Source organism: Papaver somniferum, chromosome 5 (genome assembly GCF_003573695.1).
Source record: "Papaver somniferum cultivar HN1 chromosome 5, ASM357369v1, whole genome shotgun sequence".
Taxonomy (NCBI): domain Eukaryota; kingdom Viridiplantae; phylum Streptophyta; class Magnoliopsida; order Ranunculales; family Papaveraceae; genus Papaver; species Papaver somniferum.
In genome coordinates this window covers 2,360,169-2,375,528 of record NC_039362.1, presented here as the reverse complement: position 1 = coordinate 2,375,528, position 15,360 = coordinate 2,360,169, and the positions used below count along the sequence as shown (strand labels likewise).

General features: G+C 37.8%; 1 protein-coding gene and 1 pseudogene across 1 annotated transcript; both read left to right on the top strand.

The window, feature by feature from the left end:
• The first annotated feature begins 150 nt into the window (after positions 1–150).
• LOC113277177 (ribosome biogenesis protein BMS1 homolog) lies at positions 151–3,721 on the top strand. Its single transcript, XM_026526335.1, has 8 exons — positions 151–293; positions 480–690; positions 760–1,008; positions 1,109–1,348; positions 1,458–1,607; positions 1,863–1,943; positions 2,024–2,254; positions 3,394–3,721. The coding sequence occupies exons 1-8, from the start codon at positions 151–153 to the stop codon at positions 3,427–3,429; spliced, it is 1,341 nt and encodes a 446-aa protein (XP_026382120.1). The 3' UTR covers positions 3,430–3,721.
• Positions 3,722–4,775: 1,054 nt separating this feature from the next.
• On the top strand, positions 4,776–8,175 carry LOC113277176 (annotated as a pseudogene).
• The last annotated feature ends 7,185 nt before the right edge of the window (positions 8,176–15,360 follow it).

The following is a 15,360-nucleotide window of genomic DNA, read 5'->3' as shown; positions in this document are numbered from 1 at the left end:
CAATACCCCTTAGACAAAATCTATCATAAGAGCTGGGCAATTGAATTCAAAGTATGTTCAATCCTCAAACGACTAATTAAAATGTCTTTGTTGATTTCAGGAAACATTCGAGTTCCTTGAACTCTTAAAAGTTCATGGGATGCCAAGGTTATGGGGGTTCTTACATATCTTGATACCTTTAGAAACAAAACCATGCTCGCAAACACTCAGCGAATCCTGGTAGACCAATTCCAGACTGAGATATGCAAAGGAGCACAAATATTTTGCTTATCTGGTCTCGATAATGATGAGATGTAAGTTCCTCAGATGAATACTGAAAGTAGCATCTCGTAATTCTTATCCCTATCTTTGTTATTGTTAGTTTCGTTATGGTCGAGCCAATTTGTAACCCGAGAGAATCACTTGAAGAGTAAAAATAAAGTATATCCAAGGAATTCCAATCAAAACGTCTTATTTAGCTTGCAATACGATGTTAACAGGTATTTCAATCATGAGATTGCCAAGCTGGCAGCATATATATCCACCATGGAATTCCATTCTTTGTTATGGAGGGCTGCACGACCTTATCTGTTGGTGGATTACTTTGAAGATGTCACTCAAGAGACGGTCCAATTGGATGATGAAAATTGCTCAAGAAAAATCATCCTAAAAGGTTACCTTCGAGGTTGTTACATCGAGGAAACAACTAAGGTATTTCTGGTGACAGACTTTTTTTTTCCCACTCAGTTTTGAAATTAGAAAAATCCTTTCTATTGCCAGGTGCATATTGCTGGAGTTGGCGATTTTCCTTTAGCTTTCGTTACTAAATTCGTTGATCCGTTCCCTTTACCTTCTGATGGGGATCTTAATGAGTTAACTTGTATGAAGATTGGGTGTTTCAGAGCAGGAACTTATGTAAGTTTTGAGTTGCATGACGTCCCATTTGAGACGGTCAAACATTATGATCCTTGTCGGCCTGTTCTTGTTGGAGGTATCAGTCTTGAAGAAGAAAATCTTGGATATATTCAGGTTCTACTTCCATATTTGATTGTACTTCTTTATTTTATTGTTTCGAGAGACTCTATGTCTGTTTACTGTAAATGTAAATGAATTCTGTTTCCTCTTCCAGGTGAAACTTAAACGACATAGTTGGCATACAAAGTTATTGAAGACCAAGGACCCTATAATTGTTTCAGTTGGTTGGAGGAGGTACCAGACAAGACCTATTTATGCCTTCAAAGACGGCCATGGCAGCTATCGGGGGCTTAATCACACTCCGAAAAACAAGCCCTGTCTTGCGATGTTCTGGGCCCCCCTTGCACCTCTTGGTACTGGGCTTGCTGTGGTGCAAAGTCTGGCAGACAAAAAGGTCTGATGTTTTTTGTTCATGTTTGGTTAAAGTTAATTTTATAATGCTTATATAATAATTATCATTCAGTTATTTCGGTTTCTGAACTGATTTTTTTTTGAATTTCCAGGCAGCATTTCGGTTTTTAGGAAAAGCTTATGTAGTTGATACTAATCAGGGGTCAGTGAAGATAGTTAAGAAAAGCAGGAGGACTGCTCTTTTAAAGGATATGTGTACAAAAATTCATACTACTACTGGAATTTGTGGGAAAATTGATGAGGTTTGTGTTCGTAGTTATGTTCTCTAATTTGCATCTGAATTACATTTACTTTTGTGCTGTAAAATTTATGAATCAGCAAAATGTTACTTGAGACCTTTAGTGTGGTCTATAGTATCAAATTGTGCTTACAGTATACTTAGTTTGAGACCTTCAATGTCCAAATTGTGTTTGCTTACTTTGAATGCTACTGTTGTATCATGTTCTATGCAACGATTTTATTGCTTTATTTTCTTTATTGTATTGTTTATTGTGCAGCCTGACCGCATATGGGAAAGTGGGGTGAAAACCTCTGGGTGTCAACTCTCTGTGCCTGCCGACTATGAATCGTTTCATAAGGTTTATACTTTTCTGTGGCTTTAAATTGTCAATCGTCTTTATGTGAAAAGTGCTAATGTGGTTTATTTGTGTTTTTGAAGACCTATATAGACCCATTAGAACCCAAGGACCACGAACTACTTAAGCTTGTGGTAGAGGCGAACCGTTTAAGATCTTCCAAGGGTAATAAAAAATTAGTAGAGGATAATAAAAAATTAGCCGAGGATAAGTTTAAAGAGGTGGAAACTATAGTTGCTGAGAGGAGGAAAGAGCGAGCATCAACTCTGAGACGGGATTCGCCTGAACAGTTGCGTGCGGTGAGGTTCCGTAAGGTAAAAACTGACCCCCACCCACCCCCTTTTTTTTGGTATGAAAGAAGAAGAAAAATTTAATAGATGCTTCGGAGTTTACAGACTGAGCGTCCTCAAGAAAGTTGCCCTTTAATACAGTTATAAGTTTTCAACTCTACTTAGGTTTCTGACTCCAAATTTAGGTTTTTCTAAGTTTTAGGTATCTGACTCTATGCTTTAGGACCTGTTTTCAGTTTTGGGTTTCTGACTCTAAACTTTAGTTGATCATTCATCAAGATTTGTAGTTTTGTGGATTAAATTGCTCTCCTGGAATGCCAAACCACACAGCTCTAGCATAGTCACAATCCACAGCACATCTGAACCAGTTTCTGATGAAGAACAACAAAACAGCTAACATCAATGTTACTCATAGTTCCACGCTTTAGTTCTTTCGCTTTGTAGGAAGAATGTCAGTTAATCATTTCCACAGAAAATGTTGTATTCTTGGGATAACTTGAAGATTCCAAAGCATTTCCAGCCTGAACAATATTTTACTTCAGAATTAGTAGATTGAATGTTATGTTGCTCATATAGCTTCCTGTAAGCTGATCTGACCGAAAACCTTTCAGAATTGGTAGACTGAATGTTGTAATGTTGCTCATATAGTTTCCTGTAAGCTGATTTGACTGAAAACCTTTCTCGTTTCTCTAGGTTCCAAATGACACAGTCTTGTTGATCTTGACGAATTTGCACGCTTACAATTTTTGTAACAACTTCATATGGAAATATGTCCGATAATAGATTGATATTCCATGTAGAGCTATCAACATTTAAAAACAGAGGGACTGTAGTAACTGCATAGGGATTTGGAGCATTCTATTTGGGTACTGGGATCCTAACATAGTTCCACGCTTTAATTCTTTTGCCGTCACCCACTGTCCATGAAGTGTTTTCTTTTATAAATGGGATTTCAGAGCTTTAACCCATATGTCATCCATGCAGATTTAGCCAGCAGAGCTCTGTTAAATAGTTGAAGGTCTTTATGCTTGCATAAATTCCTCCAAGATATCTTGTTATCGCTTTCCTTGCAGTTGATTGCTTTGCATATATTCTGGTTTAACTTTTTTGGTTTGGGGTATAATGAAGTTGTGTCTGACTAGATTTGTACATTTAACTGGCAGAATGAAATTGAGGAAGATGGGGCACTACTCTACTAGCAGAGTTGTTAAGGAGATTCAAAGAGAGAGAAGAGCTGAAGGCAAATGGCACTGCAGAGCGTCAAGTCTATTAATAATATATCCCTGCAGCCTTGTCTATTAGATTAAATTAGTTACTTTGTCTGTCAAGAGGTAATGTACTGGCATCGGATCTTATGTTACACAAGCAATGTCGATTGTATAGAATTTCCCGTGTATGAATCCTCGATTAGGTAACATTTCTTCTACCGTTTAGTGTTTCTTTGAGAATTTTATGTTTGAGAACAATAATTTCAATTGCACTTTTGCAACCTCCAAGAAATGAAATTCTCATTGTTCTTGTTCAGGATATTATTAAGGTAACCACAAATTGTTTTATGTGTGTATATGGTTTATGAATGAGACTTGCGGTCAGAGTCGGCTATGCTGTTAGGGAGACTGCAATGGCCTCTGAAAGAACTTCCCAATTAGTACTTCTGTAGCCGACAGACCCTTGATGGCTGGGAGTTAGCTGAATAAGTTGGGGCTGGGCCGGTGGATAAGTCAATGTACATTTTCTTTTTAATGACCTGTAGCCCAAGCTGGATATGAACAACTTAAGTATAGCTCCAAATGCTTTGTCGTTTTCATCCCATCCTCAATACACGGAGGACTACCATCACGGTGTTAAGAAACCACCCCGCTGTGGCATAAAAGAAAGCATTCGAAAGAAATCAAGCCTCTTCAACAACAACTATTTGTTTGGATTATTGGCCGGGTCTAAATAGTTTATCATCTGCATATAGCATTGTAAATTAGCATTACTAATGGATGGAACTACTGAAATAAGCGCCTTTGCTACTTTGTAAAACATTTCCTCGTTCACGTCTAGCTATTTCTAGATAAATTTTCTTTCACGTATGTAAATCGTGAGAGTACTGTACGTATTTCTTTCTGTAACTTATATAAGTTCTTCGTAACATCCTCAACTCGGAGGCATCATCAGACATGCATTCAGCTCAAGAGAGTCAAAATTATTCGTGGAAGTTTTCTATAGGCTGCCAGGTCCATTAATTTCTCTTGTTTGCTGTGCGTGATGAGCATTTGGTGTGGAACGGCCTCTCTCTACAGCAATTATTTTTTCAGCTCTCTGTGCATTCCACTTGCTTTAAGTTATTTAAACTGGAAATGTTATCTGTTAACTCCCGTAATGATGGCTATGCACACTCTTCAGTTATATATTACTTACAAAACCTTCCCCTTGGCAGAGAAAACCTAAACAGAAAGGAAATGTTTTAACAATTGATTTAGAGGAATCCGATAGCAGTGAAACTCCAGATATCAGTGTCCATTAAGGTTCATTGAGATGCCCAGTTCCCGAGATCGGCATGGATTCAGTAGCTCACAGTAAACAACACTTTTAATCAACTCCTCTATATTTTTGGCGTCTTGCTGGCGTCACCACAAGTGTCATCATGTTGGTTTTGACTTATTATTGGGGGTTAAAAGGTCCATAACATTTTCATTCAGGTACGTTATTTGATGATGATGAAAGCTGGGTTAGATACGTATGCGTAAGACTTAGATACGTTATTTCCGTCTTTTTTTTTTTGGTTTTACCTTGATATCTATTCCTGATGATATTGAGTTTCGGAAGTCGGCTGCATGCAATAACAACAATTAGAATTCCTAATCATCTAGCTTTTCCTCGATCGACAACAACTCTATTTGAGATTTTTTTTATTTTCTTCTTTTATCAGAGACGGTATATATGTATATATAAGGGTGTCGGGGCACATTGATATAAGCCGCATCAAGGTAAGTAAGATTCAACTTCGGAATTAAACATGACGGAGAAGGTGAGATTTAACGTTAGAGGTAAAATCTTTGAAACGACTGCAACAACTCTAGCAACTGCACGCCGAGATTCAATGTTTGGAGCTATGTTCGACGATGAATGGAAGCTTCAACCAAGAGGAGATGAATTAGTTAAACCAGAAGAAAAAGAATACTTGATTTCGTGACCCAGATTGTTTTTCTGTGCTTCTTAATCTTTTAGGAACGGGTAAGCTTCATGTCCCTTCTAACATACCTGAAAAATTACTCTATATGGAGGCTAATGATAGACGCATTTATGTGTCTAATATAGCTCATTTGTATATATTGTTAGTACTCGATATTGTACTTATTTGGTTATTTTATGTATTTGTAGGTGTTTTTGGAAAATAATCTCTTGCGGCGAATTTGGCTAAAAATGTGGCATTTGGACCTCCGTTGATAACGTACCGGAAGCGCCTCAGAAGTGTACCGGAAGTATCCCAGAAATACCCCGGAGGAACCCCGAGAAAAATGCGGAAAATTCCCCAGAGGACACTTGCTATACGAACCCTTGATTTTGGATAAGGGGTAACCTAATTACTAAGGGGTGACCCATTTCCAGGCATCTGCTAAAGGGAGACCAGCCACAGATAAGGGGAGGTCAACTTCTCAAATTCAAAAGAAAATTTTAGCGGGAAAAAGGGCAGCAGCGTCAACAGTTTTGGATCAAGGATTTGAGCGACCTAGCAGGCGATTCAATGGGCAAATTTGGTACCCACGGACTCTACAAGACATAAAGGACCTGTTAGAAGCGATTAGACCCATCTAATTGGGCTGGATAAGTCAGAAAATCCACACAAAGTCAAGACAGTGCACACGGTCCCTGTTTAGGGTTTTGAATTGGTTTGAAAGATTTGGGAGAGATTCTTGCGTGGGATATACTTCAAAACAGTTGACTTCAAGTCAGAGAAGATTTTGGGAGCAATAGAATAGCTCACAGACGCATACAAAGATCGACAGATGAAATTATTGTTCAAACTGCACGTGAAGAATAAGAGATTTATTCTCGAATTTGATCGAGTTTCTAGGGAATCTGAAGGCTATATAAGTGTTGGTTTACATCAAATAAAGGTTAGAAACCTTTAGGAGAGAGTTTAGAGTCGATGAGAGCCTAGGAGAAGCAATTATAGAGGAGACAACGCTGCTGCTGCTGCTGCCATTAAAGCTTCTGAAGAACACGAAGAACAGACTCGCAGAGTCAGTCGTTCTTCAGCAGACTTATTTTCATACCACTGTCGTTGTTTCACAGCAGTAGATAGTTATCGTTTACAGCAGTCTTAAATTACCATACTCTTTTGTAACAGTGGCGCTGTAACACCACTACAGCGTTGCTAATTCCTATTTCATCATATAATCATCAATAAAAACATCTATTTTAGCCATGAATTTATCTTGTGAGTGTGTTTTTGGGATGAGGAGCTAAACCCATTAGCCGAGACGACGGAGGAAACCATTGGTAATTTATTGGTATAATTCTAATTTTTATATTTATTTGCAATATTATTATTTGATTATTTGCACGAATTAAAATTGAATTAATAGTTTTTATTGAGTAATTGTGAATTGACTTGATGAAGCATGCTGGGTTTTAGTAACTTTTGATGTTTTATACTTTTTAATTACAATTATTACTTCAAAAACTTATTTGAGGCAAATATTAGAATTGATTTTAAAGATAAAATTGCATAAGAACTATTTAGAGTTTACTATTAAAATGGTCATTGGTGGAATCCTAGTCTTGGTGTTTTTCTCCAAAACTTTGAATTATTTTATTTAGTTGCCTGTTTAATTTAAATCTATAAAAATTGTTTTCTTCACAAGTCTGAAAAGACCCAGTTTTTACCACTACTACAATCACTATTTGAAAAACAACAGCTAATTATTACGACCTTCTTGATCATGTTAGAACTTCAAAGTGGGGTGATTTTGATAGCAACAGGTTAAGATTAGCGAGTACGGTTAGTGGTCAAGCTCCTGGTAACTGCAGTGCGATCAGAGCAAGTCCTGACGGAGGTTGTGTTGTTGCTCATGGTGGCATCGTTCGTGTATATGACTGGATGCTTGAAGAACATCCACCGCTGAATCTTGAATATCAAAGTGTTAATGATATTGGGTGGATGGATTCAGATAAAATGGTGATGAGTGTTCACCAAAACTTGACCAGGGGTCCGGGAGTCGGAGGAATGGGTGTTTTCAGTTCTTTAACGGGGGAACTGAGGCACAGGTTTCAGTTGGGCGACCGAAAAGATCAGGTCAAAGGCTTTGCTGCGGTAGATTTATGTTTTAACTCTGATAGTAACAAGGTACTTGCTAGTTGTAGAGAAACAAGTAATGAAGGAATCGGGGTGTGGGACCAAGTAACCGGAAAACAAACCGACTTTTTTTTATTTTTGCCTTGGTGGTGATGCTGGAAAGATACAATGGTTGAACGGAAGTAATTGTTTATTTGTCAGCGGTTATATCGTTTTTAAATACTACATGAATGTTTTGGATTTTAGAGATAAAAGTGTGGTTTGGTCGTGGCCTAATGGTACTAAAGCTTGTGTTACTGAGTCTCATATTTGGGATGCAAGTCCAATGGACGAGAGTAAATTTTGTGTGGTTGGTCATGGTGGAACTTTGGGAGTTTTAGATTTGAGAAGTACCAAAGACGGAGTTAGATGGAACCCAAGTAGGGACGTCAAAGGTCACTATCGTCCTAAGTTAACATGTTATGCGGGGAAGGTCTTTTGTTCCATGGGTGATGAGATATCTGTATATTATCATGGTCTTGATCAATGGGTTTTAACATCTAGTCTTGGAAGAAGTCAAGGTGGTTCAATTCGGGACTTCTCGATAGGTGGTGATCGCCTTTTTGCTCTTCACGGTGAGGAGAATGTGTTCGGAGAGATTTCCTGTTTAGTCCACTAAACCCGATCCGGATTAGTGGCTAGTCCATCGGGAAACAACATTTACTCCCTAGTCCAAAAAAGATTTGAAAAGAGTAAAATTACTCTACTAACCCTAACATATAATATACTATGTATGTTAATAACATATATACTAGTATTAATACTAGTTTACTAGTATACTAGTATACATATGTAATATGTAGTAACATCTGTAACTAGTATACATATGTAATATGTAGTAACTAGTAACATATGTAATATGTAGTAACTAATAACTAGTAGTATACTAGTATACTAGTAACTACTAGTATACTAGTATTAATATGTAGTATGTAGTAAAATATATAGAACAAATGTAGTATGTAGTAACATATGTTACTAGTATCAATATGTTATATACTGATACTACATATTAATATGTAGTATGTTATACATTGGCACTACATATTAATATGTAGTAACATTATTAATATGTGGTATGTTATATATTGATATTACATATTAACATTGATACTACATATTAATATGTAGTATGTTATATATTGACACTACATATTAATATGTAGTGTCATATTAGTATGTAGTATGTTATATATTGATATTACATATTAATATGTTACTAGTATACTAGTTACTATTAGTACTACTAGTATAATAGTATAGTACTAGTTACTACTAGTAAACTAGTCTACTAGTACACATGTTACTACTAGTATAGTAGAGTAGTTACTTAATGCTAGTTTACTAGTATACTAGTATACATATGTAATATGTAGTAACATATGTAATATGTAGTGTCATATTAGCATGTAGTGTCATATTAGTATGTAGTATGTTATATATTGATATTACATATTAATATGTTACTAGTATACTAGTTACTATTAGTACTACTAGTATACTAGTATAGTACTAGTTACTACTAGTAAACTAGTCTACTAGTACACATGTTACTACTAGTATAGTAGAGTAGTTAATTTACGAGTAACATATTCTTTTTACTATTAATATAGTACATATTGATATGTAGCATGACCATATTGATACTATTAGTATGTAGTAACATATTACTAGTAATATTAAATGTGTTGATACTAATTAGATCTGTAAGGGTGTTTTAGGCATTTAGAAAATACACTTTATAATCTCCACAAAATTTTTGGACTAGCGAGTAAATAATCTAGTCCAAAAACGAGTAAATGTTTTTCGTGGGTGGACTAGCCATTAACTGGATCATGAAAAATTGGACTAAATAGTAATTCCTACTTCGATGTGTGGGAGACTCCATCTGCCCCAATTATTTGATCAATATATATAGTGCAACAAAGTCGGGTTGTTTCTCTGGTAATATATAGGTTCAATTGGATTGAACTATAACCTCTCTCTCCACACGAACAAAGTTGAGAGTACCCGCACGAAAACACTTCAATGCTTCCGTTAGCTTTAGGTTTTTCGCGAGAGATTTGTGTAGACAAGATTACGTACTCGTTAGGGTTCTGAACCTTGTATTTATGTGTCTCAGAATGACATAAAAAATGAACGTGATTGTTTTAACAATAAAATCCAAACTACTTGGCTGGTAGGGAGTTACTACTTGTTTACTTTTTCTGGTCGTAATATTTGAGTCCTTGTTTTGTTTTTATGTATTATAAGTATTTTGGGATATTACAAGAAGATAAGTTTCTTATATACAGATTCTTAGATTCCTAAGAGCATCCACAATGGACGAGCAAAACTACAATTTTGGTCGAGAAATCAATCACAGTGGGACGGACTAAAACTAAAAATTGGAGTATATTTGGTCTGAAAGCTCGACCAAAACTATATTTGGTCGAGCGGAAGTTAAAAATGTGTTTGATTGCAGGCGCATATTAAAAGTTCGTTTGGGGTGGGACGTAGATATAAACTTCGCCCCAAGCATAAACACATATATAAAGTTCGTTCGACTGGGGCCAAAGTATAATGTTCGCCCGATGGGGCGCAAGTATAAAGCTCGTATGTTGTCAGACCAACTTATAAACATGGTTTGTCCATGAATTTTAAACAGACCAACTTATAAACATGGTTTGTCCATGGATTTTAAACAAACCAACTTATAAAGCTCGCCTGTTTTCAGACGAAGTTATAATGGGCGTCTGGGTTAGGCGTAGCTATAATCTTCGCCTGTGAGTGAGGCGCAATTTATATGATCGTTTCGTTTAAGGCGCAGATGATACATACACTTGAGTGTAATTTGGTCGTGCCCGATGTGTTTAACACCGACTATAAACTAAAAAATACCAAATTTTTTAGTTTTTGCTCTTTGGTTTTGGTCGCACCATTTTGGATGCTCTAAATTAATATTTTCTGAAAACTACCTAACTTTCTGAATTCAATGGGTCTGAATGTCCAATGGATTTGTAAGGTTGTATCCGTACCCTACTTATAATATGTTGGATTTAAAAATTCTCATCCGCTTCACACCCTTTAGTGAATGGTATATGGTTGGTCCTCAGTTTTCTCTCTCCTAAATTTTTTCCCTCCCTGGCAAAAAGTTAAGGGTTTTCAAATTTTTTTCACTTTTTCTTTGATTTGCTCAATCATCCTCGGGTGATTTGAGATGGGGGATGATACTGATCCTCCCCAAGCGCAAGTTCTCACGTATGCTGAAAAAGTTTTAGGTAAAAAACAGCTTCCAACAACTTTTGTGGATTTGAATACACTGCCAAACCCTATTTTGAAAGAAGGAAAACCGGCAGTTGTGCTTCTAGTTTCTTTTTACGAAGAGGGTTGTGATATTTGGAGATTCAGCCTTATAGACCATTTGGATTTTAAGGGAGTTAATTTTCAGGATGTGAAGAATAGCTTTGAGCAACAATGGCATTCATGCATGAGACGATCAATAACAAAATCACCTTCGTCTTCCAACGTCGATTGCGCCATAGGCTGCCTACGTATCCTCTGCAAGGAATCAAACCGACCGTAGTTCACTCAATGGCCTTGCTAGAAGGCCTCCACCAGGTTCCTAAGAACCTCTACCCCAAAGGGTATCACCAAACCGGAAGAATGTGGATCAATTTCGAGCAATGACGAAACTTGACCCCAGATACTACTTTCGTTAACATATCAGCTGGATTGTCTTTGGTATCGATCTTCATAAGTAGAATGTATTCTTCTTCCAGAATTTCTCTAACAAAGTGAAATCGAACATCTATATGTTTGGTTCTGGCATGATGCACTTGATTCTTAGCCAAGTAAATTGCACTAAGACTATCACAATGCACAGGCAGTTGTTCCTGCACAACACCCAAATCATCTAGCAAACCCTGTAACCATGTAGCCTCCTTAAATGCTTCAGTCACTGCCATATACTCCGCTTCAGTAGTTGAGAGAGCCACATTAGACTGCAAAATCGATCTCCAACTAACCGGTGCTCCAGCCAAGGTAAATACATACCCTGTAGTTGAACGCCTCTTGTCCAAATCACCAGCATAGTCAGAATCCACATAACCAACACACAGCTGATTGTTTCCATCTTCCTTCACAAACTCCAAGCCAACAACAACAATACCATAAAGATACCTCAAAATCCATTTCACAGCTTGCCAATGTCCTTTACCAGGATTATGCATATAACGGCTGATCATACTTACTCCATGTGAAATATCTGTCCTTGTACATACCATCACATACATCAAGCTACCAACAACACTAGCATATGGGACTTGGGCCATATACTCACGCTCTTCTTCAGTAGTGGGAGACATATTAGAACTCAACTTAAAATGAGGACCAAGGGGAGTACTTACAGATTTAGTTCCTTCGCAGATACCAAATTTCTGTAACACTTTCTTCAAGTATGCCTTTTGAGACAAACAAACTTTACCCTTCTTTCTGTCACGTTGAATCTCCATGCCAAGAATCTTCTTAGATTCTCCCAGATCTTTCATCTCGAACTCAGTTGACAATTTTTGCTTCAAATTATCAATCTCTTTCTTGTTATTCGATGCTATCAGCATATCATCGACATACAAGAGCAAATATATGAAAGACCCATCACGTAGCTTCTTGAAGTATACATAATGGTCATAGTGACTTCTTGTGTATGTTTGGCCAATCATAAACTGATCAAATCGCTTATACCACTGTCTTGGAGACTGTTTCATCTCATACAACGATTTCTTCAGCTTGCATACACAATCTTCTCTTCCAGCAACTTTGAACCCACTCGGCTAAGTCATATAAATCTACTCTTCTAGATCACCATGTAAGAACGTCGTCTTCACATCTAGCTGAACTAGGTCTAAATCATATTGTGCTACCAAGGCCAACGAAATTCGGATTGATGAGTGTTTCACAACTGGAGAGAACACCTCATTGTAGTCAATCCCTTCCTTTTGGGCATAACCTTTTGCAACTAACCTTTCCTTGTAGCGTACTTGATTCATCTGAGATCCTTCTTTCTTAGCATATACCCATTTGCACCCAATGGCCTTCTTACTGTTCGGAAGCTTCGTAAGAATCCATGTGTCATTCTTGTAAAGAGACTCAATCTCATCCTGCATAGCAGCTTCCCATTCTTGATGCTCTACACTGTGTATAGATTCAAAATAGGTATTAGGAATACCTTCTTCAACAACTGGTAATGCATAAGCTATAAAATCATTCATCCAACCAGCTTTCCTGATTGATCTTCTCGGTTTGCTGGTTGTTATGGTCTCAGTGACCGTAGCTTCTGTATCTTCCACTGCTTCATGTTCCTCTTCATAAACATCGTCACTATCATTTGGAACTTCAGTAGTTACCTCCCTTGTAGACGTCACGCCTCCCGAAGTAGTCGTAACAGATACATACTTAGCTGGAATTAGTGGAGTTGCATCAATCTCCACCTGCTGCAAAGGCTCACTAATATTGGTGCTTCTGTTCTCCACCTGCTGAGAACCCCAAGACTTTACCATAGATGCTTCATCAAATGTAACATCTCTACTCATGACTATCTTCTTCTCTACTGGATTCTAAATTTTGAACCCTTTCACTCCTTTCTTCACACCCATAAAGATGCCTTTAACAGCACGGCTATCAAGCTTGTTTTCACTAACATGATACCAAGAAGGGAAACCAAAGATATGAATTGAGTCATAGTCATAAGCTGGTTTACCATACCACTTCTTCATCGGAGTTTTACCTTCTAATGCAGCTGATGGCAACCTATTAATGAGGAAGCACGCATATGTAACTTCCTCAGCCCAAAACGCTTTACCTAATCCAGCATTAGATAACATACACCGTACCTTCTCCAGCAAAGTACGATTCATGCGTTCAGTTACCCCATTTTGTTGTGGTGTCTTCTTAACTGTGAAATGCCTCTGTATTCCCTCATCCTGACATACTTGCAAGAATGGATCACTTTTGTACTCTCCACCATTGTCCTAACGTAGTACCTTGATCTTTCTACCAGTTTGAGTCTCAGTTTCCTTTTTCCGCCTCACAAAGACTTCTAGGACTTCATCCTTATACCTCATGGTGTACACCCATACTCGCCTAGAATAGTCATCAATGAAAGACACGAACCAATGTTTCCCTCCCAATGATGCATTCTTGGAGGGACCCCAAACATCTGAGTGAACATAATCAAGAACTCCACTAGTGTTGTGGATTGCTGTGCCAAGTTCTTGTTTTCTTGCCTTTCACACAATGTTCACAAAACTCTAATTTGCAGCAATAACACCTTTCAATAAATCTTGACGAATTAAAGATTGTAACGACTTATCACATGGATGTGCAAGTCGCATATGCCATAATTTCGTGGTCTCCATCGCTGCAGTCTCGATGTGTTCATAAATTAACACATCTCCTGTTACTGTACTCCCAGTTAAGTAGTACAAGTTATGATGCCTTGTGCCCTTCATGATTACCAACGATCCAGAGATTATCTTTAGAATGTCATTTTCAGCGAATAACTTGTAGACCTTAGCTTCCAAAGTTCCGAGCGAAATCAGATTCTTCTTCACAGCAGGTACGAACCTTACTTCCTTCAGTTCCCAAACCATACCATCATGCATCTTGATTCGAACACTACCAATCCCGATCACCCTGCAGGTATGATTATTCCCCATACGTACTTCTCCATCAAACTTCTCGAAGCTTGAGAACCATTCCCGATGAGGACATATGTGATAAGTAGCACCAGAATCTAGTACCCATGTACTGTCAGTTACGATACAAGCTGATGGTATCACAGTCAGTGAGAAATCCGAAGCTACATCTGAATCATCACTTGCCTTAGCAATGTTCACCTCGGTCTTGTTGTTATCTCCTTCTCTATCTATACGCTTGGTACAATCCTTAGCCCAATGGCCAAAGTCATGACACCATGCACATTCATCCTTCTGCAGACGCGCTCTTGACTTTGAACTCCCTTTCACTTTGCCACGATCACCATTCTTCTTTCTCCTGTCTGTTGAACGACCTCTTGCAAGAAGCAAGTCACTGTTAGCTTCACTTGACAGGTTTTCACGGTCCATCTTCCTGAACTCCTCACTACGCAATGTTGTAGTGACCTCAGCGTATGTCATCTTATCCTTGCCATGCATTAAAGCCTTAGTCACGGGTTCATACCTTTCAGGAAGAGAGTTTATCAGACACAAAGCTTGTTCCTCGTCGTTGATCTTCTCATCATAGTTAACTAACTTAGCAAGAAGTTTATTATATGAATCTAGGTGCTCTGTTAGAGTTGCACCTTTCTTCATGTTATAGCGATACAAATTTCTCTTAAGATGTATCCTATTAGCCACGTTCTTCACAAGGTACTCATTCTCTAGCTTTTCCCAGAGATCCTTAGCTGAAGTCTCGTGCTGATAATTAACTCTTACTGATGTTGCTAAACACCCACGAATCGAACCCAGACATAATTTATTCATCTTGTTCCACTGCTTGTCAGACACCTCCGCTGGCTGACCTTCTAGAGCTTCTTCTAGGTCAAGATGAACAAGAGCATCCATTACGTCTGTTCTCCATAAACCAAAGTTATTGGTTCCGGTGAACTTTTCAACCTTCAGTTGTAATCTATGAGAATGCAGTATTTCTTCTTTTGTTTCTTTATCTTTACTTGTGGACTCTGAATGTTCTCCTAAAGGATCTTTCGGATCAACTGGATCTTTCCCGTCAACCATTGTTCACAAACAACCAAATATAGATAAAAAACTAAACTTTGAGATCAGAATTA